General features: G+C 48.1%; 1 protein-coding gene across 1 annotated transcript; it reads left to right on the plus strand.

Moving 5' to 3' along the window:
* Positions 1-784: 784 nt before the first annotated feature.
* On the plus strand, positions 785-20668 carry LOC140393695 (pepsin A-3-like). The gene is made up of 9 exons (XM_072479990.1): positions 785-892; positions 3875-4037; positions 5395-5512; positions 7425-7543; positions 11996-12195; positions 13344-13463; positions 14245-14389; positions 14627-14725; positions 19938-20668. The coding sequence occupies exons 1-9, from the start codon at positions 837-839 to the stop codon at positions 20082-20084; spliced, it is 1167 nt and encodes a 388-aa protein (XP_072336091.1). The 5' UTR covers positions 785-836; the 3' UTR covers positions 20085-20668.
* The last annotated feature ends 490 nt before the right edge of the window (positions 20669-21158 follow it).

Raw genomic sequence — 21158 nt, forward strand, 5'->3', positions numbered from 1 at the left:
GATATTCAGCGGGGGCGGGAATCGCGCCGCGCCGGTTGGCGGGCCACCCCGCTCGATTCTCCGGCCCGGATGGGCCGAAGTCCCGCCGCTAAAATGCCTGTCCCGCCGGCGTAAATTAAATCACCTACCTTACCGGCGGGACAAGGCAGCGCAGGCGGGCTCCGGGGTCCTGGGGGGGGGGGGGGGGCGCGGGACGATCTGGCCCCGGGGGGTGCCCCCACGGTGTCCTGGCCCGTGATTAGGGCCCATCGATCCGCGGGCGGGCCTGTGCCGTGGGGGCACTCTTTCCCTTCCGCCTCCGCCACGGTCTCCACCATGGCGGAGGCGGAAGAGACTCCCTCCACTGCGCATGCGCGGGAATGCTGTCAGCGGCCGCTGACACTCCCGCGCATGCGCCGCCCGGAGATGTCATTTCCGCGCCAGCTGGCGGGGCACCAAAGGCCGTTTCCGCCAGCTGGCGGGGCGGAAATTTGTCCGGCGCCGACCTAGCCCCTCAATGTTGGGGCTCGGCCCCCAAAGATGCGGAGCATTCTGCACCTTTGGGGCGGTGCGATGCCCGTCTGATTTGCGCCGTTTTGGGCGCCAGTCGGCGGACATCGCGCAGTTTCCGGAGAATTTCGCCCAATATCTGTTTTTCCAACAAGGTCATCATGTTTGACATTTCCCAGGCATTTTCCATTATGGAGAAACTTTTAATCACCTGATCTGTTATCCAAATCTGTAGACCACGGAATGGATTGATCCCGATGACTATAAAAGTAGCAACAACCAGAACCCATTCACATTGGAATTTGACATTTCCTTGTGGTGTCCTTCAACTACTCGAAGAGGCAAAAATGAAGTGGTTGCTCATTGCACTTGCTTGCATTCAGCTCTCTGAATGTTTAGTCAGGTAAGAATTTTTTAAATTATAAATTTGGAGTGCCCAATTCTATGTTTCCAATTAAGGGGGAATTTAGCACGTCCAATCCCTCTACCCTGCTCATCCTTTTGGTTTGTGGGGGTGAGAACCACGTAGTCAGGGGGTGATTGTGCAAACTCAACTTGGACAGTGACCCGGGGCCGGGATCGAACCCGGGTCCAAGGCGCCGTGATGCAGCAGTACTAACCACTGCGCCACCGAGCTGCCCAGTCAGCTGAGGATTTGTGAGCAGTCTTGGTTTTGAAGTTTGGATATGCTTTGAATGTATCCTCACAAAAGACGATAATGCGATCAAAATGTTTGGTGTTTGGTTTGAACGTTTCGATTATGTATCTCTCTCTTCCACCATTCGGAATTCGGAACAGGAGTGGGTCATTAACCCCTCGAGCTTGTTCTGCCAGTCAATGTGGGTGATGTCCACACAGCGGCCTTTGACTTATTCCTTTGTACCTTTGGATAACAAAAGTCAAACAATCTCAGATTTAAAATATAGCGTTGATCTAGCAGCCACGGCCAGTTGTGAAGGAGAGTTCCAAACGTCTACCACCCTTTGTGTGTCGAAGTGTTCTCAATTTTCACTCCTGAAAGATTCAGCAGCTGTAATCTGTAGACTATTCCCTTAGACCGTGACACCTCAAACAACGGAACAGGTTTCTCTCTATCTACCCTGGGCGCGTTTCTCCAAAACGGAAACAAAGTGTTTGCGCCGTTGTGACCGCCGTCACGTTTCACAACGGCGCAAAATGGGTGCGGGGACGACCTATTCTAGCCCCCACAGGGGGCCAGCACGGCACTGGAGCGGTTCACGCCGCTCCAGCTTCCCTTCCCGGTGCCAAGTGGGCGCCGCGCCAACCGGCGCATGCGGGGGGGCCTTCTTCAGCGCGCCGGCCCCTATGCAACATGGCGTGGGAGTTCAGGGGCCGGCTGCACAACAAAGTAGGCCCGGGGGGGGCGGGGGGGGGGGGGCGAGGCCGGCCCGCCAATCGGTGGGCCCCGATGGCGGGCCAGACCCCATCGGGGGCCCCCCTGGGAACGGAGCCCCGCTCCCCCCCTCCCCCACAGGCCGCCCCCCGACCCTTCCTGCTGGCAGCGGCCAGGGGTGAACGGCGCCGGCGGGACTCTGTCGTATCCGCGTGGCCGCTCGGCCCATGCAGGCCGGAGAATCGGCGGCCTGGCCATGGACAGCGGCCCCGACCGGCGCCACGCCAAACGCGCCGGCGCAAACGGCGCCGATTCTCCGCACCTCAGAGAATCGCGCGCTGGCGTCGGGGCGGCGTGGCGCAGTTCAGGCGATTCTCAGGCCCGGCGCGGGGCTGGGAGCATCGCGCCCCCTATCGTTTCCCCTTAATGTCCTGAAAACTTTAATCAAATTGCTTCTTAATCTTCTAAATTTGAGGGAATGAAACGCTGCTGTGTGCAAGGTCCTCTCATAATTAATCACGCAGAATGAAGGTGTCATTCTGGTAAATCTACGGTTATTGGTGAAGGTCCCGGCTTCTCACCCTTGCCCCTCGCCTGAGGTGTGGTGACCCTCGGGTTAAACCTCCACCAGTCAGCTCTCCCCCTCAAAGGGGAAAGCAGCCTATGGTTATCTGGGACTGTGGTGACTTTGTCTACCTCTACCTAGAACACTCCGGGTGTGAGGGATGTGAATAGTCGAAACATGACTTCTACCCCCACGTATTCTAGTCCTATAGACATAAAGGTCAACGCGAGCCTTTTAGATTATTCTCTGTACCTGCTTGTGACTTGTTCACAACAGTAACAATGCCTGGATTCGTAATGGGCCGATTTGCTGTCGGGCCCAATGTTTCACTCAGATGCCTGGTTGCATAGTTATAAAATGGCGACGAAAGCTCAGGAAATTGGGTGAATAAGCTTCCATAAGCTTTACCCTCAGTCCCTTCTGCTTGGGATGTTGCAACCAGCTGCTTCTTGGCGACTAGATTGTATGCACATTATCAATGTTTTAGCCTCGCTAAGGCACCATAACACACAACATTGAAAAAATCTATAATTTCTAACTTCAGGTAGACACAATGCGCTTTTGCAAAGTCCATTTTCAGTTGGTGCAAGGGGAGTTCCCTGTGCAATGGAACACAGTGGAGAATAGGATTGTTTTTCTTTCTGCACCATTCTGGTTTTTGAATTTATTAATAGATATGGCCAATACTTAAGTAATTTGTAATGTATATGGTGACAATTTTGATTTATTATTATGGTAGGTTTTCCCATGAACATCCAAATAAAGCAGTAGCTTACTATGGCCTGACAGACAGGGAATGAAGTGTTTACAGGATTTACAGATACGTGTCCCTTATGCCTTTTCCACCACCCGATTAACCTGTCCTTCTGTCTGCAGAGGTATATGGTCAAACACGCCACTGTCCCTTTGTTCCTCAGAACCAACCAGTGTTATGCCGTTCATTGAATATTCCTGGTCAAATTTCTCCTTCCAAAGTGCATCACCTCACACTTTTCAGGGTTAAATTCCATCTGCCACTTAATCGGCCCATCTGGCCATCCCGTCTATATCTTCCTGTAACCCCAGACACTCATCCTCACTGTCGGCCACCTGGCCAATCCTTGTGTCATCCGCGAGCTTACTGATCTACCCCTCACATAGTCATCAATGTCGTTTATATCAATAATGAATAATAGGGAAGCCAGGACAGATCCCTGGGGTACGTCCCTGGGCTCTGGCTTCCAGTCACTAAAGCAGCCGCCTGTCATCACCCACTGTCTACTGCAACTAAGCCAACTTTGGATCAGTTTGTATGTGTACCTTCATTCATCAATCTCTGGTTTTTGTAAATTCTTCAATCACAACATAGTACATAGATGATTATAGCTTGTACACATGAAACTGCAAGGTGTAGAAAAAGATATTTGGTTAATTTAGAAGGACGTATCTGCCTGAATGTTGATCCATTTGCATTCCGATCCTTGCAGAGTGAAACTATTTAAGGGTAAATCTGTCCGCGATGTCTTGGCGGAACGTGGTTTACTCGAAGAGTTTCTGAAAGAACACAAAGACAATCTCTACTCAAGATTCCGTGGAGCATCCAAGGGGCAGTCATTGAGTTCAACAGATTCACTAGTAAACTACCTGGATGTAAGTAATCTGTACTCTTTTTAAAGAAGACCAGCATACAGAATAGAATTGAAACAGTCACATCCCGGTGGTTTTTATTGCATTCTGCCCTTTATTAATGCTGCCACGTGGATCTGAAACCGAAAAGTGCAGCAAGTGCTGAAGTTGGTTATTTTGCGATGGATATATATTAGCACAGCGCTGAGGGAGTGCTGCATTGTCAGGGATACCCTCTATTAGATTGGACATTAAGCCAGGACCATGTCTGCCCTGTCACATGGATGTAAACAATTCCAAGACACCTTTTTGATGCAGAGCAGGGGGGATCTACCCAACAGTTATCACTGTACCAAAGTTACTAATACAAATCTGCTGGTCATCACAGTGCTGTTTGTGGGATCGTGCTGTGCGCAGATTGGCTGGGCTGAGATCGGTCATGATTTTATTGAATGGTGGAGCAGGCTCGAGGGGCTGAATAGCTGACTTCTGCTCCTCATTCTCTTCAGAGAGAAGTTACAGCTCAGAAGGAGGCCGTTCGGCCCATCTTGTCCATGCCAGCCTGAGGACACCCAGCTGCCCTTTCTAACCCCACCTTCCTGCACCGATCCATAGCCCTATACCTTACAGCACTTGAGGTGCAGATTTCATAGAATTTACAGGGCAGAAGGAGGCCATTCGGCCCATCGAGTCTGCACCGGCTCTTGGCAAGAGCACCCTACCCAAGCCCACACCTCCACCCTATCCCCATAACCCAGTAACCTCACCCAATACTAAGGGCAATTTTGGACACTAAGGGCAATTTAGCATGGCCAATCCCCCTAACCTGCACATCCTTGGACAGTGGGAGGAAACCGGAGCACCCGGAGGAAACCCATGCACACACGGGGAGGATGTGCAGACTCCGCACAGACAGTGACCCAAGCCGGGAATCGAACCTGGGACCCTGGAGCTGTGAAGCAATTGTGCTAACCACCATGCTACCGTGTTGCCCACGGTAATTTTTAAAAGAGTTTAGGGTCTCTGCCTCCACCACCAACTCGGGCAGAGAATCTGATTAATGAAGTTTCAAGATCTCTAATGAAACTGACGTTAGCCACTCACCATTCCTACACATTTATGACAAAGTTTTTAAGCCGCCTCACTACGTGAACCTGTGGAATATTTGCTAAAAGTGGCAGCGCCATCTTTAAAAATCTTAGTTTGACATTTGAAAACCGAAGGAGTTTGTTTTAATTAAACTCTGAGGACAGAAACATTTTAGCTTGTTGCAAAATGGATGCAAAACTCGTTCCCATTGGGGTTGATTAGTATGCACTCCCTAAATTATTCTGAGAAAACACATTCCTAAATATACATTTTCCTTTTAATTTGCTTACAGCTGTCGTACACTGGAACAATCAGCGTTGGGACTCCACCTCAGAGTTTCATTGTTGTCTTTGACACTGGCTCTTCAAACTTTTGGGTTCCATCGGATTACTGCTCCAGTTATGCCTGCAGTAAGTACTTCTAGATAATAGCAGTTCTCACAATGGCACGTGTTGGCTTTTTTTGAACGCATAACGGTTCACAAAAGCTTGAGGTGATACAGTTATTCTTCTTGACTTGGATTTGCTTCATTATGAGCTGATAGTGCAATTGTTCAACACTGAATCCCCGCTTGGCTTTGTTACATCATGTTGTGTATTTCAAATGATTGGCTAATTAAATTCTTCAGCCTCGGAAATATCAGGAATGACTGGTGTCCGAAAGAAGCTGGGAGCTGGATTGATTCAGGATCCAGCTCTGTGGTCAGAATATTCCAGACGTTCTCCCCGTCCAGATCTTCCGATCCTGTTGACGGTAAAACCCCGCTGCGGGCCTCCCAGCGGCACGGTGGCACAGTGGTTAGCACTGTTGCTTCACATCTCCAGGGTCCCAAGTTCGATTCCCGGCTTGGGTCACTGTCTGTGCGGAGTCTGCACGTTCTCCCCCGTGTCGGCGTGTGTTTCCTCCGGGTGCTCCGGTTTCCTCCCACAGTCCAAAGATGTGCGATTGGCCACGCTAAATTGCCCTTGGATTCAGAAATGACACGGGGCAAGAGGAAGCAACTGATTGGTTTGGCAAGAGTGGCAGAAGCGGGGGGAGAGGTGCAGCAGCGGGGAGAGAGGAACAGCAGCGGGGAGAGAGGAGCAGCAGCGGGGGGAGAGGAGCAGCAGCGGGGGGGAGAGGTGCAGCAGCGGGGAGAGAGGAGCAGCAGCGGGGGGGAGAGGAGCAGCAGCGGGGGGTGAGGTGCAGCAGCGGGGAGAGAGGAGCAGCAGTGGGGAGAGAGGAGCAGCAGCGGGGGGAGAGGAGCAGCAGCGGGGGGAGAGGAGCAGCAGCGGGGGGAGAGGTGCAGCAGCGGGGAGAGAGGAGCAGCAGCGGGGGGAGAGGAGCAGCAGCGGGCAGAGAGGAGCAGCAGTGGGGAGAGAGGAGCAGCAGCGGGGGGAGAGGAACAGCAGCGGGGGAGAGGAACAGCAGCGGGGGGAGAGGTGCAGCAGCGGGGGGAGAGGAGCAGCAGCGGGGAGAGAGGAGCAGCAGTGGGGAGAGAGGAGCAGCCGTGGGGAGAGAGCAGCAGCGGGGGGAGAGGAGCAGCAGTGGGGAGAGGAGCAGCAGTGGGGAGAGAGCAGCAGCGGGGGTAGAGGAGCAGCAGCGGGGGGAGAGGAGCAGCAGCGGGGAGAGAGGAGCAGCAGCGGGGGGTGAGGAGCAGCAGCGGGGGGAGAGGAGCAGCAGCGGGGTGAGCAGGGGTGAGAGAAGCAGTGCTAACAGGGGTGAGACTGCAAAGCACGAGGGAGAGGGAAATGACAACCCCCTTTAGAAGTGACGTCACTGACAGGCAGACAGGTGAATGGAGGATGATTTGTGTGTGTTAGACCCTGTCCTATAGCTTATTGTCACAAGTAGGCTTCAATGAAGTTACTGTGAAAAGCCCCTAGTCGCCACATTCCGGCGCTTGTTCAGGGAGGCTGTTACAGGAATCGAACCGCGAATCGGCCTGCCTCGGTCTGCTTTCAAAGCCAGCGATTTAGCCCTGTGCTAAACAGCCAGATTTCCCTCCCATTGGGTCAAGACCTCGCTCTGTTGGGACCGTGTGGAGGTTGTAACGACCACCCCATGTTAAACGAATCCACACACAGGCATCGTCACCCCAACCCAACTCCACCCACCCAAAAACTCATCCTTGACCCTGAGGCACAGCCCAAGAGGAAATCACCACAACCAATGCTAGCTTTTTATTCCATATCTATTTTTAATGAATTGAATTTAAATTCCTCAGATGCTCTGCTGGGATTTGACCATAGCTCTGTACCATTAGTCCCGGCCAACTTGTTGTACTGAAATGAACAGAATCATCTACTGAAACTGAGTGGATACAATGTGCTTTTCTTGTAGGGGATCACACCAAGTTCAATCCACAAGACTCCTCAACATTTCAGATGGGCAACAAATATATTTCCATTCAATATGGCACAGGCAGCATGACTGGTGTTCTGGGATATGATACTCTCAGAGTAAGTCAAACTCGCTGATTACCCATCTCTGAGGGGCTCATTGCCCCAATTGAAGTCAGCGTCGCAGATTGTGTTTTTTATATTCTTTTGTTGGATGTGGACATCGCTGGTTAGGTCAACATTTATTGCCCATCCCTAATTGCCCTTGAGCACCTGACCAAGGGTATACAAAACCGAAGAACAACTTCCTGTCCTTTGTATTTCATCGTCCTTGAGTTACACACCAGCAATCGATTGGCTTTTCTGACTGATTTTTGTACCTACCTACTGGCTTTTAATGATTTGTGTTGTCGGGCTCCTGAGTCACTCTCCTCACCATTTGGGAAATATTCTTTGGTTAGAAATGGTTTGGGAGGTAGGATGCAGAGAGTGGAGATAAAGGATATGTATGTGGAAGGTGGAATGTGGTAGGGATCTGCTCTGGGACCTCAGTTTTTTGCCATGTTTTTTGATGACTGTTATAACCCACGCGGGTCTCACGGGATTGGGATGATCGACCGTCCCGCGGAGCTTGTAGAATATGAGCTCCCTCGATAAGGGGACAGTGGAAAATATTTGCCAAAGTGGATGACCTCATACCCACATTGAAGTCAGAATGGCCATTCACTTATTCTATTTGTGTTCCTTTGCAAGAATGACCTTCCATCTGCACTACGTACTATCCCTGCTAACTTTATGTCATCAGCAGTTGTATACAATGCTCAATTCCTTCATCTGGGTCATTTTTGTAAGGGGAAAACGAAGAATCCACACCGCGTTTTAGAGAGAAACATCACTTATTTTATTTAACACGTTAACTATTGTGTACAGCTGCAGTAGTCCCCTACTGGGCCTTCTGTAGTCGGTGCCTAACGGGCCGACTCTATTTGTACAAAGACACATGGTGTCCGCTGTCCCCTTATCGAGGGAGCTCATATTCTACAAGCTCCACAGGACGGTCGATCATCCCGACCCCCGTGAGACTCATGGATAGGAGCGGGATTCACCGCCTGGGTGAGGCTCCTGTACAACGCTCCCAAAGCAAGTGTCCAAAGCTCTGAATACATCCTGCTACAGAGAGGAACAAGACAGGGCTGCCCATTGTCCCCACTCTTGTTCACGCTCGTGATCGAACCACTGGCGATAGCCCTGCTGGATGCAAAAAGCTGGAAGGGAATCCGGAGAGGAGACAGAGAGCACAGAGTCTCACTCTATGCAGATGACCTCCTCCTCTACGTCTCGAAGCCACAGGAGGGACTGAAGGCAATACTGCAAATACTGAAAGAGTTTGGAACCTTCTCGGGCTATAAACTTAACCTGGGCAAAAGCGAGACATTCCCAGTGAACCCAAAAGGGGGAGGGACAGAGCTGAAGGGGCTCCCGTTTAAAACAGCAAAGAGCAGATTCCGTTACCTGGGGATCCAAACAGCCAGAGATTGGACACAGAGGCCTTCTGCATTGTAAATTCTATGAATCTGTGATTTGAGATCCACAAGTGGAACCTGACCAGCCCGGTGGAGGAAGTAAGAAAAGACCTTCAACGGTGGGGCTCACTCCCACTCTCCCTGGCAGGGAGAACGCAGACGATCAAGATAAACATACTGTCAAGGTTCCACTTCCTGTTTAGATCCATCCTGATCTTCATCCCAAGGCCTTTTTCCAAAACATAGACAGGCTAATCATGGCGTTTGTGTGTGGGGGGGGGGTAAGAACCCGAGAATTCCCAAACCGACACTGCAAAGAGGAAAAGTCAAAGGGGGCTTGGCCTTACCAAACCTACAATACTACCACTGGGCAGCAACGGCAGAAAGAGTGAGGGGATGTACAAGACCCTGACACAGATTGGGTACAAATGGAGGAGGCACCCTGTAAAGGAACGACCTTCCGGGCCCTGGCCACAGCAGCACTCCCATCCTCCTCAACACGGTACACAACGAGCCCAGTGGTAGCGGCCACGCTGAGAATGTGGACCCAGTTGAGACAGCACTTCGGGATAACCAAAATGTCCCTTATGGCCCCCATCTGCGACAATCACAGATTCCCCCCAGCCATGCTGGATACCACCTTCAAAGGATGGAGGCAGGACGGGGGTACACTGACGGTCGGGGACTTCTACGTAGGGCGCAGACTGGCGACACTGGACGAACTGACGAGAAAGTGGAAACTAGCAAAGGACAGGAATTGAGACACCTCCAAATAAAACACTTCCTCTGCAGAGACAGTAGGGTACCCCAGGGCCCCAGAAAGCACACTGCTAGAGGACCTGATAGGCACAAGCAGCGAGAAGGGGGGGCTATGTGGGAAAATATACGGACAGCTACTGGACAGAGCCGGGACTCCACTGGACGAGACCAGACAAAAATGGGAGGACGAACTGGGGACAGTGGTAGGATGGGGACTCTGAAGCGAAGCACTGAGCAGGGTGAGCTCCACCTCCTCCTGCGCAAGGCTCAGCCTAATGCAGCTCAAAGTGGTGCACAGAGCGCACCTGACCAGAACCCGAATGAGCAGGTTCGTCCCGGAGGTGGAGGACAAATGTGAGTGGTGCCAGAGGGGCCCGGCCAACCACACCCACATGTTTTGGGCTTGCCCCAAGCTTGCTGGGTTCTGGACAGCCTTCTCTGAGGCGCTGTCCAAGGTTGTGGGGGTGAGGGTGAAGCCATGCTTAATAGTGGCAATCTTCAGGGTATCAGAGCAGCCAGAGTTACACATGGGGAAGGAGGCCAACGCTCTTGATTTCGCTTCCCTAATCGCACGGCGGAGAATCTTGCTCGGCTGGCGATCGGCAGCACCACCCACAGCTGCAGACTGGCTCGCTGACCTCTCGGAATCTCTCCACCTGGAGAAGATTAAGTACGCCACCCGAGGGTCAGAGGAAGGCTTCCTGGATACTTGGGGGCAGTTTGTCGGCCTGTTCCAAAACCTGTTCGAGGGCAGCAACGAGGAGTAAGTCAGGGGAAAAAAAGACGAAGAACCAGAGGACTGTGCAACCTGGGGGGGGGGGGGGGGGGGGGGGGGGAGGACCCACAAGAGAAGAGGAAGGGTTCTGAAGCCAATGGGGGGGGGGGGGGAGGAGGAAGGGGGTGGGAATCATAGACAGATCCAGAGGGCAACAAAATGTACATAGAGTTAGTTAAATGCAGGACAAAACAAACCTCTCTGTACAATAAAGTAAATTAGCGTGGGCAAGAAAAATGTAATGTATATACACAACAACTGTTTATAAATATGAGAAAAGCCAATAAAAAGATTTTGGAAAAAAAAAAATATTTGATTAAGTGCTGGGTCGCACGCACCTTAGTGACAGACAGTAACTGGGTGCACTTTGAATGTAACTCATTGGCTGTGAAACATTTTGGGATATCTAAACAATGTCAGAAGGTGCAGCATGAGAAGAAGTTTTAATTTGCAAACACTGTCAAGTCCGCAATCTTTGGCACGTTGACCCACTCGAGCCTTTGAGGCTAGTGTTAGTGCATCTCATTAGAATTGATGAATTCAGTGCAACTGCCAACTATGGGTGCACACCTGAGCCATGTGGTCAGGAACTCCGATGCCCACCTGGGAGTTTGGAAGGTTTCCTCTGACATCTTCTCCATATGTTGTGGGACCAGAAATGGTTAAAGTCAGAATTTTTTTTAATTAGAGTCACAAAATCTCTCAATGTGCAGCTACAATAACATACATGTATACACAATACAGCTTTGTCTGGATGCGTGTCAAAGCCTATTTTGACTGCTCTTGGCTTTCAATGTGTCCCCATTGAGCACATTCCATCATATTCTCACAGCTAGTGGGAAAGTACGAAATGTGAAAAATAAAGATAAACACCTACAGTTCTAGAACACAACAAGAACAACTAGCCAATGTGTGAGATAAAGGTTATGGAAAAGTACAGCAAAAGAAACAGCTTTGAAAAATGTATCTCACTTTATAACTCAAAGTAATTGTGCTAACCCTTTATTTCTCACATCACATATCTTCCTCAGCTCCTGGAGGAAGACACAATGTTCCGGAAACTCTTTAAAAATATGATTTGTTTCTTCAGTGGGATTGGCTAGTGGGGCCCACATCTGCCCAAATAGAAACTGCAGTGCCTCGCCCCACTAATAATCTTTATTGTCACAAGTAGGCTTACATTAAACACTCCAATGAAGTAGCTGTGAAAAGCCCCTAGTCACCACATTCTGGCCCTTTTCGGAAACACAGAGGGAGAATTCTGAAGATACATTAGTGCCCAATGACTGAGACATTGCAGCAGAAACTTTCAGAACAGAGTGTTTATATCCCTATCTTCACATTCCGAAGACAATTTACCCAGTGAGGAGCAGCCGGAGGCTCGATACCTTCCAAGGGCAATTTTAAACAGCAGAGGCCAAGAAACTGGCAATACTCTAATGGGTTCATATGTTAACTTGACCTTCTTACAGGACGACCTACTGTAAATATTTAAACTGTCTTCTTTTCGATTAGGTCGGCAACATTGATATCACCCACCAAGAATTTGGTTTAAGTATGACTGAGCCTGGCACTTTCCTTTACTACGCTAAATTTGATGGAATTGTGGGATTGGGATATCCAAATTATGCCGTATCAGGTGCCACAGCTGTTTTCGATAACATGATGTCCGAGCATCTGGTGGAGCAGCCTCTGTTTGCTTTTTACCTGACCAGGTGAAGTATTTTTTAACATTCACTAATTAATCTCTTCATAAAGAGCATCTAACATAACCTGCACCAAACTTGCCCTTTTCTTCAACCTCTCTTTATCAACACCTGGATTTTTCTCTGGCATAATTCAATAGGCGATACAGCATTGGGAAATTAAGTAAAGTAAGGATGGGATGCCTGTAGACAGAACTCCACTCCCCATCTGCACTGCAGCAAAGTTTCTTCCAGCTCCCTGCCCCATCTGACAGGGATTTTAGCCACCTGACTGTCCGCCACTCCGTGTATTCAAATGATGGTGGGAGAGGCCAGGGTCAGGGAAACCAGCCAATTTCCCTCCGTTCTGCTTTGGGACCATCACCAACAGGGGATCCAGATGCAAGCAGCAGTACTTGGGGTCAGAAATAGGAAGCAATAAAAGCTCAGTTGGCAGTGTGAGGGCTAGCAGTGGTCATCGCTACGTCCCTTTGGGCTCATCGTTTCTCCTGGAGGGCCACAGCTCATGGAAAGCCTCACTTGGAAAAAAATATTTGATGTCTTTGAATTGCTTATGCCCCTTTTAAGAATCCTCTTCTGTTCTGCTCCAGTTTTCCTCCCTGGCTTTGCTCTGACAATCATTCCTCGGCCCATCCTGCCACCCTAGGCAGTGAACCCACTCTAGATTTGATTCCAGCCCTGTGGACTTTAATGAATAGAATCACATGCAGCATAGAAAGAGGCCATTTGGCCCATTGTGCTTGTGCTAGCGCTTTGAAGGAACTATCCAATTAGTCTTACTCCCCTGCCCATCCACCATAACCCTTTCCCCAACATATACCCAATTCCCTTTTGTAATTTACTCTTGAATCCGCTTCCATTTTCTGCTCAGGCTGTTCCCCATTCCTGATCAGAGCAACAAATCAAATAAATCTGACTAGATCACGATGCAAACATTTAAAACCATGTGGATTCACACTGCTGTGGTAGGATATAGTTGCGCCCTACTCATTAGTCACCACATTCTCTAGACTTTACAGAAAGTTTTCCAGCAGGTTAACAACTATTTTCAGGCACATATTTGACAAAAGGCTAATATGATGTGATCGTAGAAGCTGACAGAAATTCTGCACCTGCACAATTCCAGATTTAATTCATTTTTAACCGTTGATTTACAGAGAGAATGGTCAGTCTGGAAGTGAAGTTGTATTTGGTGGAGTTGATCCAAACCATTACACAGGTCAAATTAACTGGGTTCCCGTCACCCTACAAGGATACTGGCAAATCCGTCTGGACGGGTAAGTAAATGCCTATTAACAAATGTTACATGTTCGAGATAGAATTCAGCTGCAATGATGTGTTTTGTGCCGGAATAATTTATAAAGAGGTTAATGTTGCACAGTGCTTGCTGGGTAGTTTAACATTACAGCCGTGTCAAAGAGAAATATCAGGAATCAGCTGGGAAATGCATAATCCAGAGTTATTCAGGTTCAAAGCAAGAGAAGCTCACTTGGCCTGTACTCCCTGCTCCATTGTGCTCTCATGGTCTTCTGCCCCATACCTCCTGATGATTCTCTATATCTTCCCTATCCACCTGGTTGGAAGATCACGTTGCATGATCAATACCTCTCTCACCCTTAACCCCCCCCTGCTCAACAAATATTGATCCAACTGCTTGGAAAGACAATCCCCAATTAATGTTGGGGCTGCTTAAATGCAAGTCAACTACAACCAGGTATGTTGTGCCCTTTTACCACACAGCAACATCTCAAGGCACTCTAAAGGTTAATCAGTGGGTGAAGCGGGGATTAAGGGAATTCAAAGAATAAAGTATCTAAAGGCACAGTTAAGGAATTGAGTTTTGAATAGACTTTTGAGGATGAAGAATGTTTTGAAACAGAATTCCCAGCAAATTCTGGGAGAGATTCAAAAACACAATCCGAATGCTATGTCTTATATTTCCCTCAAGTATAATAATCATCTTGATGCACAATGCACACATTTGCACACATTAATCTCAGTTGTCAATTAGATTTACAAAACAGGTCACCTAACTATGAATGTCCTTTTACTTCCTAGTGTGAAACTAAATGGCCAGGTGGTGGCTTGCCAAAGTGGTTGTCAGGCCATTGTCGATACTGGAACCTCTCTGATCGTTGGACCTACCGCACCTATTCAGAAAATACTGCGTGCGATTGGCGCCGGCCCATTAAATGGCCCATGGGTAATTTGCATTGTATTTTATCATGGGAAGGAGATAATTTCACCTCAAATCTTAATGTACAGAAGTTTCTTATATTAAAGGAGGTTCAGATGCATTGATAACGATATTTTACACTTATGCTAAAATTAAGTAAATTCTCAGAGCTAACGTTTGGTCAATAATTCAATTTAAACATAGATGAGAGCTAATCCCCTTCAGATTATATCACTGTTAACTTCTTCTTTCTCTGTTCTACAGTATTACGTCTCCTGCAATTCCGTGTCCAGCATGCCCGATGTGACATTCGTCATCAATGGAATTGATTATCCCGTTTCTTCTTCTGCTTATGTGCTCAAGGTACGTTTTAACCCTTAGGCTGCCGGAATTTCCACAGCCCCGTACACCATCTCAGGGTTACTGGTTTTAGAACAGGTTTCAGTGCAATGGCATGGCCCGGTCTTTACATTGAGCCCTGACGTCAGCTGACTCTGTGAGTAATGTTCAGGAAAAGTGTGGTTGTTTTAAAAAAACATGTTATTCAAACCAGAACACACATGGACATAAACACTGAATCATTCAACAAACATAACGCGCTCCACATAGTTTAACAATTTTTTCCTCGTTTTCTCCCCCTAACACCCCTCCCCACCCCACCCGCTGGCAACAAACAAGTCATCAAACAGACACAAGAAACAATGTTTATAGTAATAACATAGAACATTACAGCGCAGTACAGGCCCTTCGGCCCTCGATGTTATGCTGACCTGTGAAACCACTCTAAAGCCCATCTACACTATTCCCTTATCGTTCATATGTCTATCCAATGACCATTTGAATACCCTTAGTGTTGGCGACTCCACTGCTGTTGCAGGCAGGGCATTCCACACCCTTACTACTTCTGAGTAAAGAACCTACCTCTGACATCTGTCCCATATCTATCTCCCCTCAATTTTAAGCTATGTTCCCTCATGCTAGACATCACCATCCAAGGAAAAAGGCTCTCATTGTCCACCCTATCTAATCCTCTGATCATCTTGTATGCCTCAATTAAGTCACCTCTTAACCTTCTTCTCTCTAACGAAAATAGCCTCAAGTCCCTCAGCCTTCCCTCATAAGATCTTCTGGGAAATCTCCTCTGCACCCTTTCCAATGCTTCCACATCCTTCCTATAATGTGGCGATCAGAATTGCACGCAATACTCCAAATGCGGCCGCACCAGAGTTTTGTACAGCTGCAACACGACCTCATGGCTCTGAAACTCAATCCCTCTACCAATAAAAGCTAACACACCGTATGCCTTCTCAACAACCCTCTCAACCTGGGTGGCAACTTTCAGGGATCTATGTACATGGACACCGAGATCTCTCTGCTCATCCACACTACCAAGAATTTTATCATTAGCCCAGTATTCTGTCTTCCTGTTATTCCTTCCAAAATGACTCACCTCACACATTTCTGCATTAAACTCCATTTGCCACCTCTCAGCCCTGCTCTGCAGCTTATCTATGTCCCTCTGTAACTTGTAACATCCCTCCGCACTGTCCACAACTCCACCAACTTTAGTGTCATCTGCAAATTTACTCACCCATCCTTCTACGCCCTCGTCCAGGTCATTTATAAAAATGACAAACAGCAGTGGCCCCAAAACAGATCCTTGTGGTACACCTTAGTAACTGGACTCCAGGCTGAACATTTCCCATCAACCACCACCCTTTGTCTTCTTCCAGCTAGCCAATTTCTGATCCAAACTGCTAAATCACCCTAAATCCCATGCCTCCGTATTTTCTGCAATAGCCTACCATGGCGAATCTTATCAAACGCTTTACTGAAATCCATATACACCACATCAACTGCTTTACCCTCATCCACCTGTTTGGTCACCTTCTCAAATAACTCAATAAGGTTTGTGAGGCATGACCTACCCTTCACAAAACTGTTGACTATCTCTAATCAAATTATTCCTTTCCAGATGATTATACATCCTATCTCTTATAAACCTTTCCAAGATTTTGCCCACAACAGAACTAAGGCTCACTGGTCTATAGTTACCGGGGTTGTCTCTACTCCCCTTCTTGAACAAGGGGACAACATTTGCTATCCTCCAGTCTTCTGGCAATATTCCTGTAGACAAAGATGACTTAAAGACCAAAGCTAAAGACTGAGCAATCACCTCCCTAGCTTCCCAGAGAATCCTAGGATAAATCCCATCCGGCCCAGGGGACTTATCTATTTTCACACTTTCCAGAATTGCCATCACCTCCTGCTTATGAACCTCAAGCCCTTCTAGTCTAGTAGCCTGAATCTCAGTATTCTCCTCGACAACATTGTCTTTTTCCTGTGTGAATACTGACGAAAAATATTCATTTAGCACCTCTCCTATCTCTTCGGACTCCAAGCACAACTTCCCACTACTGTCCTTGACTGGCCCTACTCTTACCCTAGTCATTCTTTTATTCCTGACATACCTATAGAAAGCTTTTGGATTATCCTTGATCCTACCTGCCAAAGACTTCTCATGTCCCCTCCTGGCTCTTCTTAGCGCTCTCTTTAGGTCCTTCCTAGCTAACTTGTAACTCTCGAGCACCCTAACTGAACCTTCATGTCTCATCTTTACATAAGCCTCATTCTTCCTCTTGACAAGTGTTTCGACTGCTTTAGTAAACCACGGTTCCCTTGCTCGACCACTTCCTCCCTGCCTGACAGGTACATACTTACCAAGGACACGCAGTAGCTGTTCCTTGAACAAGCTCCACATTTCCTTTGTGCCCATCCCCTGCAGTTTTCCTCTCCATCCGATGCATCCTAAGTCTTGCCTCATCGCATCATAATTGCCTTTCCCCCAGATATAACTCTTGCCCTGCGGTATATACCTATCCCATTCCATCACTAAAGTAAACGTAATCGAATTGTGGTCACTAAAGTGCTCACCTACCGCCAAATCTAACACCTGGCCTGGTTCATTACCCAGTACCAAATCCAATATGGCCTCGCCTCTCGTTGGCCTATCTACATACTGTGTCAGGAAACCCTCCTGCACACATTGGACAAAAACGGACCCATCTAAAGTACTCGAACTATAGCGTTTCCAGTCAATATTTGGAAAGTTAAAGTCCCCCATAACAACTACCCTGTTGCTTTCGCTCCTATCCAGAATCATCTTTGCAACCCTTTCCTCTACATCTCTGGAACTTTTCGGAGGCCTATAGAAAATCCCTAACAGGGTGACCTCTTCTTTCCTGTTTCTAACCTCAGCCCATACTACCTCAGTAGACGAGTCCTCATCAAACATCCTTTCTGCCAACGTAATACTGTCCTTGACTAACAATGCCACCCCTCCCCCTCTTTTACCACCTTCCCTGAGCTTACTGAAATATCTAAACCCCGGCACCTGCAACAACCATTCCTGTCCCTGCTCTATCCATGTCTCCGAAATGGCCACAACATCGAAGTCCCAGGTACCAACCCATGCCGCAAGTTCACCCACCTTATTCCGGATGCTCCTGACATTGAAGAAGACACACTTTAAACCACCTTCCTGTCTGCCGGTACACTCCTGCAACTTTGAAACCTTACTCATGACCTCACTACTCTCAAACTCCTGTATACTGGAGCTACAATTCAGGTTCCCAAGCCCCTGCTGAACTAGTTTAAACCCTCCCGAAGAGCGTTAACAAATTTCCCCCCCCCAGGATATTGGTACCCCTCTGGTCCAGGTGTAGACCATCCCATTTGTAGAGGTCCCACCGACCCCATAATGAGCCCCAATTATCCAGAAATCTGAAACCCTCCCTCCTGCACCATCCCTGTAGCCACGTGTTCAACTCCTCTCTCTCCCTATTCCTCGTCTCGCTAGCACGTGGCATGGGTAACAACCCACAGATAATAACTCTGTTTGTCCTAGATCTATGTTTCCACCCTAGCTCCCTGAATTCCTGCCTTACATCCCTATCCCTTTTCCTACCTATGTCGTTGGTACCTATGTGGACCACGACTTGCGGCTGCTCCCCCTCCCCCTTAAGGATCCCGAAAACACGAACCGAGACATCACACACGCTGGCACCTGGGAGGCAACACACCAACCGCGAGTCTCTCTCGTTCCCACAGAATCTCCTATCTATCCCCCGAACTATGGAGTCTCCAATTACTTATGCTCTACTCCTCTCCCCCCTTCCCTTCTGAGCAACAAGGACAGACTCTGTGCCAGAGACCTGTACCCCATGGCTTACCCCTGGTAAGTCCCCCCCCCCCAACAGTATCCAAAGCGGTATACTTGTTACTAAGGGGAACGACCACAGGGGACCCCTGTACTGACTGCTTCCTCCCAGCCCCTCTCACCGTCACCCATCCATCTTTATTCTTCAGAGTAACTACATCCCTGAAGCTTCTATCTATGACCACCTCTGTCTCCCGAATGATCCGAAGTTCATCCAGCTCCAGCTCCAGTTCCCTAGCGTAGTTTCTGAGGAGCTGGAGATGGGTGCACTTCCCACAGATGAAATCAGCAGGGACACTGACGGCGTCCCTCACCTCAAACATTCTGCAGGAGGAACATTGCACTACCTTCCCTGCCATCCCCTCTAGATAAAAAAAGAAAAAGAAAGAAAGAGCTTACCTGTTATTCACTCCCCTTCTCAGCAAGCACTCACTCAGCAACCTCTGCGCCCCGCACGATAACACCTGAGGGAAAATAAAAGAAAAACTACTTACCAGTCACAGCCAATCCCTTACCTGCAGGCTGTGATGTCACGGTTCAACTTCTTGGAAAAACAAATTGGGTACTCCAAAATTAATTTTAAAGAAGTGAAGGTTTTTTGCTGGATTTTCCCTTACCACAGACACTTTCCCTTCAAATTAATTCATTGTGCAAAATGCTTTGGTCTATTTTCCAAGGAAACATCAGGGTGTTCTGCTCATCGTGAAGTTCGGGGCAGATACTTTGTTTCCTATCTGTCAAATAAGTATGTTTTTATGTAATGCAATATGTTTGCGTATAATACCATATTTTATTTTATTTGATTTCATTTGATTTATTGCCACATGTACCAAAGTACAGTGAAAAGTATTTTTCTGCGGCCAAGTACGTACACAGTACGTACACAATAGACAAAAAAGAATAATCGACAGAATACGTTGACAAATGGTACATCGACAAACAGTGATTGGTTACAGTGCGGAACAAGGGGCCAAACAAAGCAAATGCATGAGCAAGAGCAGCATAGGGCGTCGTGAATAGTGTTCTTACAGGGAACAGATCAGTCCGAGGGGGAGTCGATGAGGAGTCTAGTAGTTGTGGGGAGAAAACTCTTCCTATGTCTGGATGTGCGGGTCTTCAGACTTCTGTATCTTCCTCCTGATGGAAGAGACTGCAAGAAGGCAAAGTCTGTGCGGGACGGGTCTCTGATAATGCTGTCTGCCTTCCTGAGGCAGCGGGAGGTGTATACAGTATCAATGTGAGGATGGCAAGCTTGTGTGATGCGTTGGGCTGAGTTGATAAGAAAGCAAGTGTAATCTTAGAAGCAAACAAATGTAGGAAAATCGGCTAATTTGTTCTTTATTACTTTACTTGCAGAAAACATACAATGGAAAGCAAAATTGTATGAGCGGATTTGAGAACATGAATGATGACCTCTGGATTCTTGGAGATGTTTTCATTGGAGTCTACTATTCCATTTTTGATCGAGGAAACAACCAAGTGGGTTTCGCCAAGGCTGCCTAATTTATTCATCCATGAAACGAAAGAGAAAATGCTGGAAAATCTCAGCAAGTCTGCCAGCATCTGTAGGGAGAGAAACGAGCTAACGTTTTCGAGTAGCAGTACTTCGTCAGGGTAGGCATTCCTGGAAGAGAGGTGGCAGTGAGCTAACCACTGGATAAAAGCAATTTACTGCGGATGCTGGAATCTGAAACGAAAGAGAAAATGCTGAAAAAGAGCTATTTACTCTCCCTACAGATGCTGCCAGACTTGCTGAGATTTTCCATCATTTTCTCTTTCGTTTCAGATTCCAGCATCCGCAGTAATTTGCTTTTATTCATCCATGACGTTGTTTAAGTTGCTTCCTTTTCCTCTCCCCAAATCACAACTACCAACATTGCCTGAATTCCTCACAATTTCCAAATGGAATGTAGCAGCACATATGGTTAAAAATATTATTAGTAATGATTTGTACAGATGAAGATGACATTTGTTATTAAACCAAACCAGATAAAGGTTGCCTGTTTAGCTGTGTAGCGTTGTACTTTGCAAATGATTATTGGAAAAGGTTCATGGAGAATATTAAAAAATAAATATAAGCATCAAAATTCACGAATAGCTGATTTTTTTTTTTGATACGGGTATTGGAGGCCAATGAGATGCTGCCCAGTTTCTGCTCACACCGTGTCTGATCTCTGATATTTCTTCCCAAACCAAGTATCCACTGAATCCAGCTTTCAGCCAAATAAAAGTTTCTTGGGCCGGACTCGTCGTTCCGGGACGCCCGGAATGCGTTCCCTGATGGGACGGAGATTCGGACGTTGGGGGAAAATCGAGATCAGCACAGGTGCCCAATCCGAACGCCACACTCTGAACTCCCGCTGGCGGTGTGAACGAGGTCCACAATCCACACCAACAGCGGGATGTAAATAAATATAAATGAGTCTTTATGCTCCGTCCTCCCATGATTCCCCTGTTCCCGCGGACGAAATTCATGTGCGCACGGATCACTTGTGGTCTCAGCAACCGTGAACCAGACGTGGTGGACCTCACGCTGGGCCAAGGGGGTAATGCCACCCAGGCCCACTGCAAGGGCCT

The sequence above is a fragment of the Scyliorhinus torazame genome, chromosome 17, assembly GCF_047496885.1.
Source record: "Scyliorhinus torazame isolate Kashiwa2021f chromosome 17, sScyTor2.1, whole genome shotgun sequence".
Taxonomy (NCBI): Eukaryota; Metazoa; Chordata; class Chondrichthyes; order Carcharhiniformes; family Scyliorhinidae; genus Scyliorhinus; species Scyliorhinus torazame.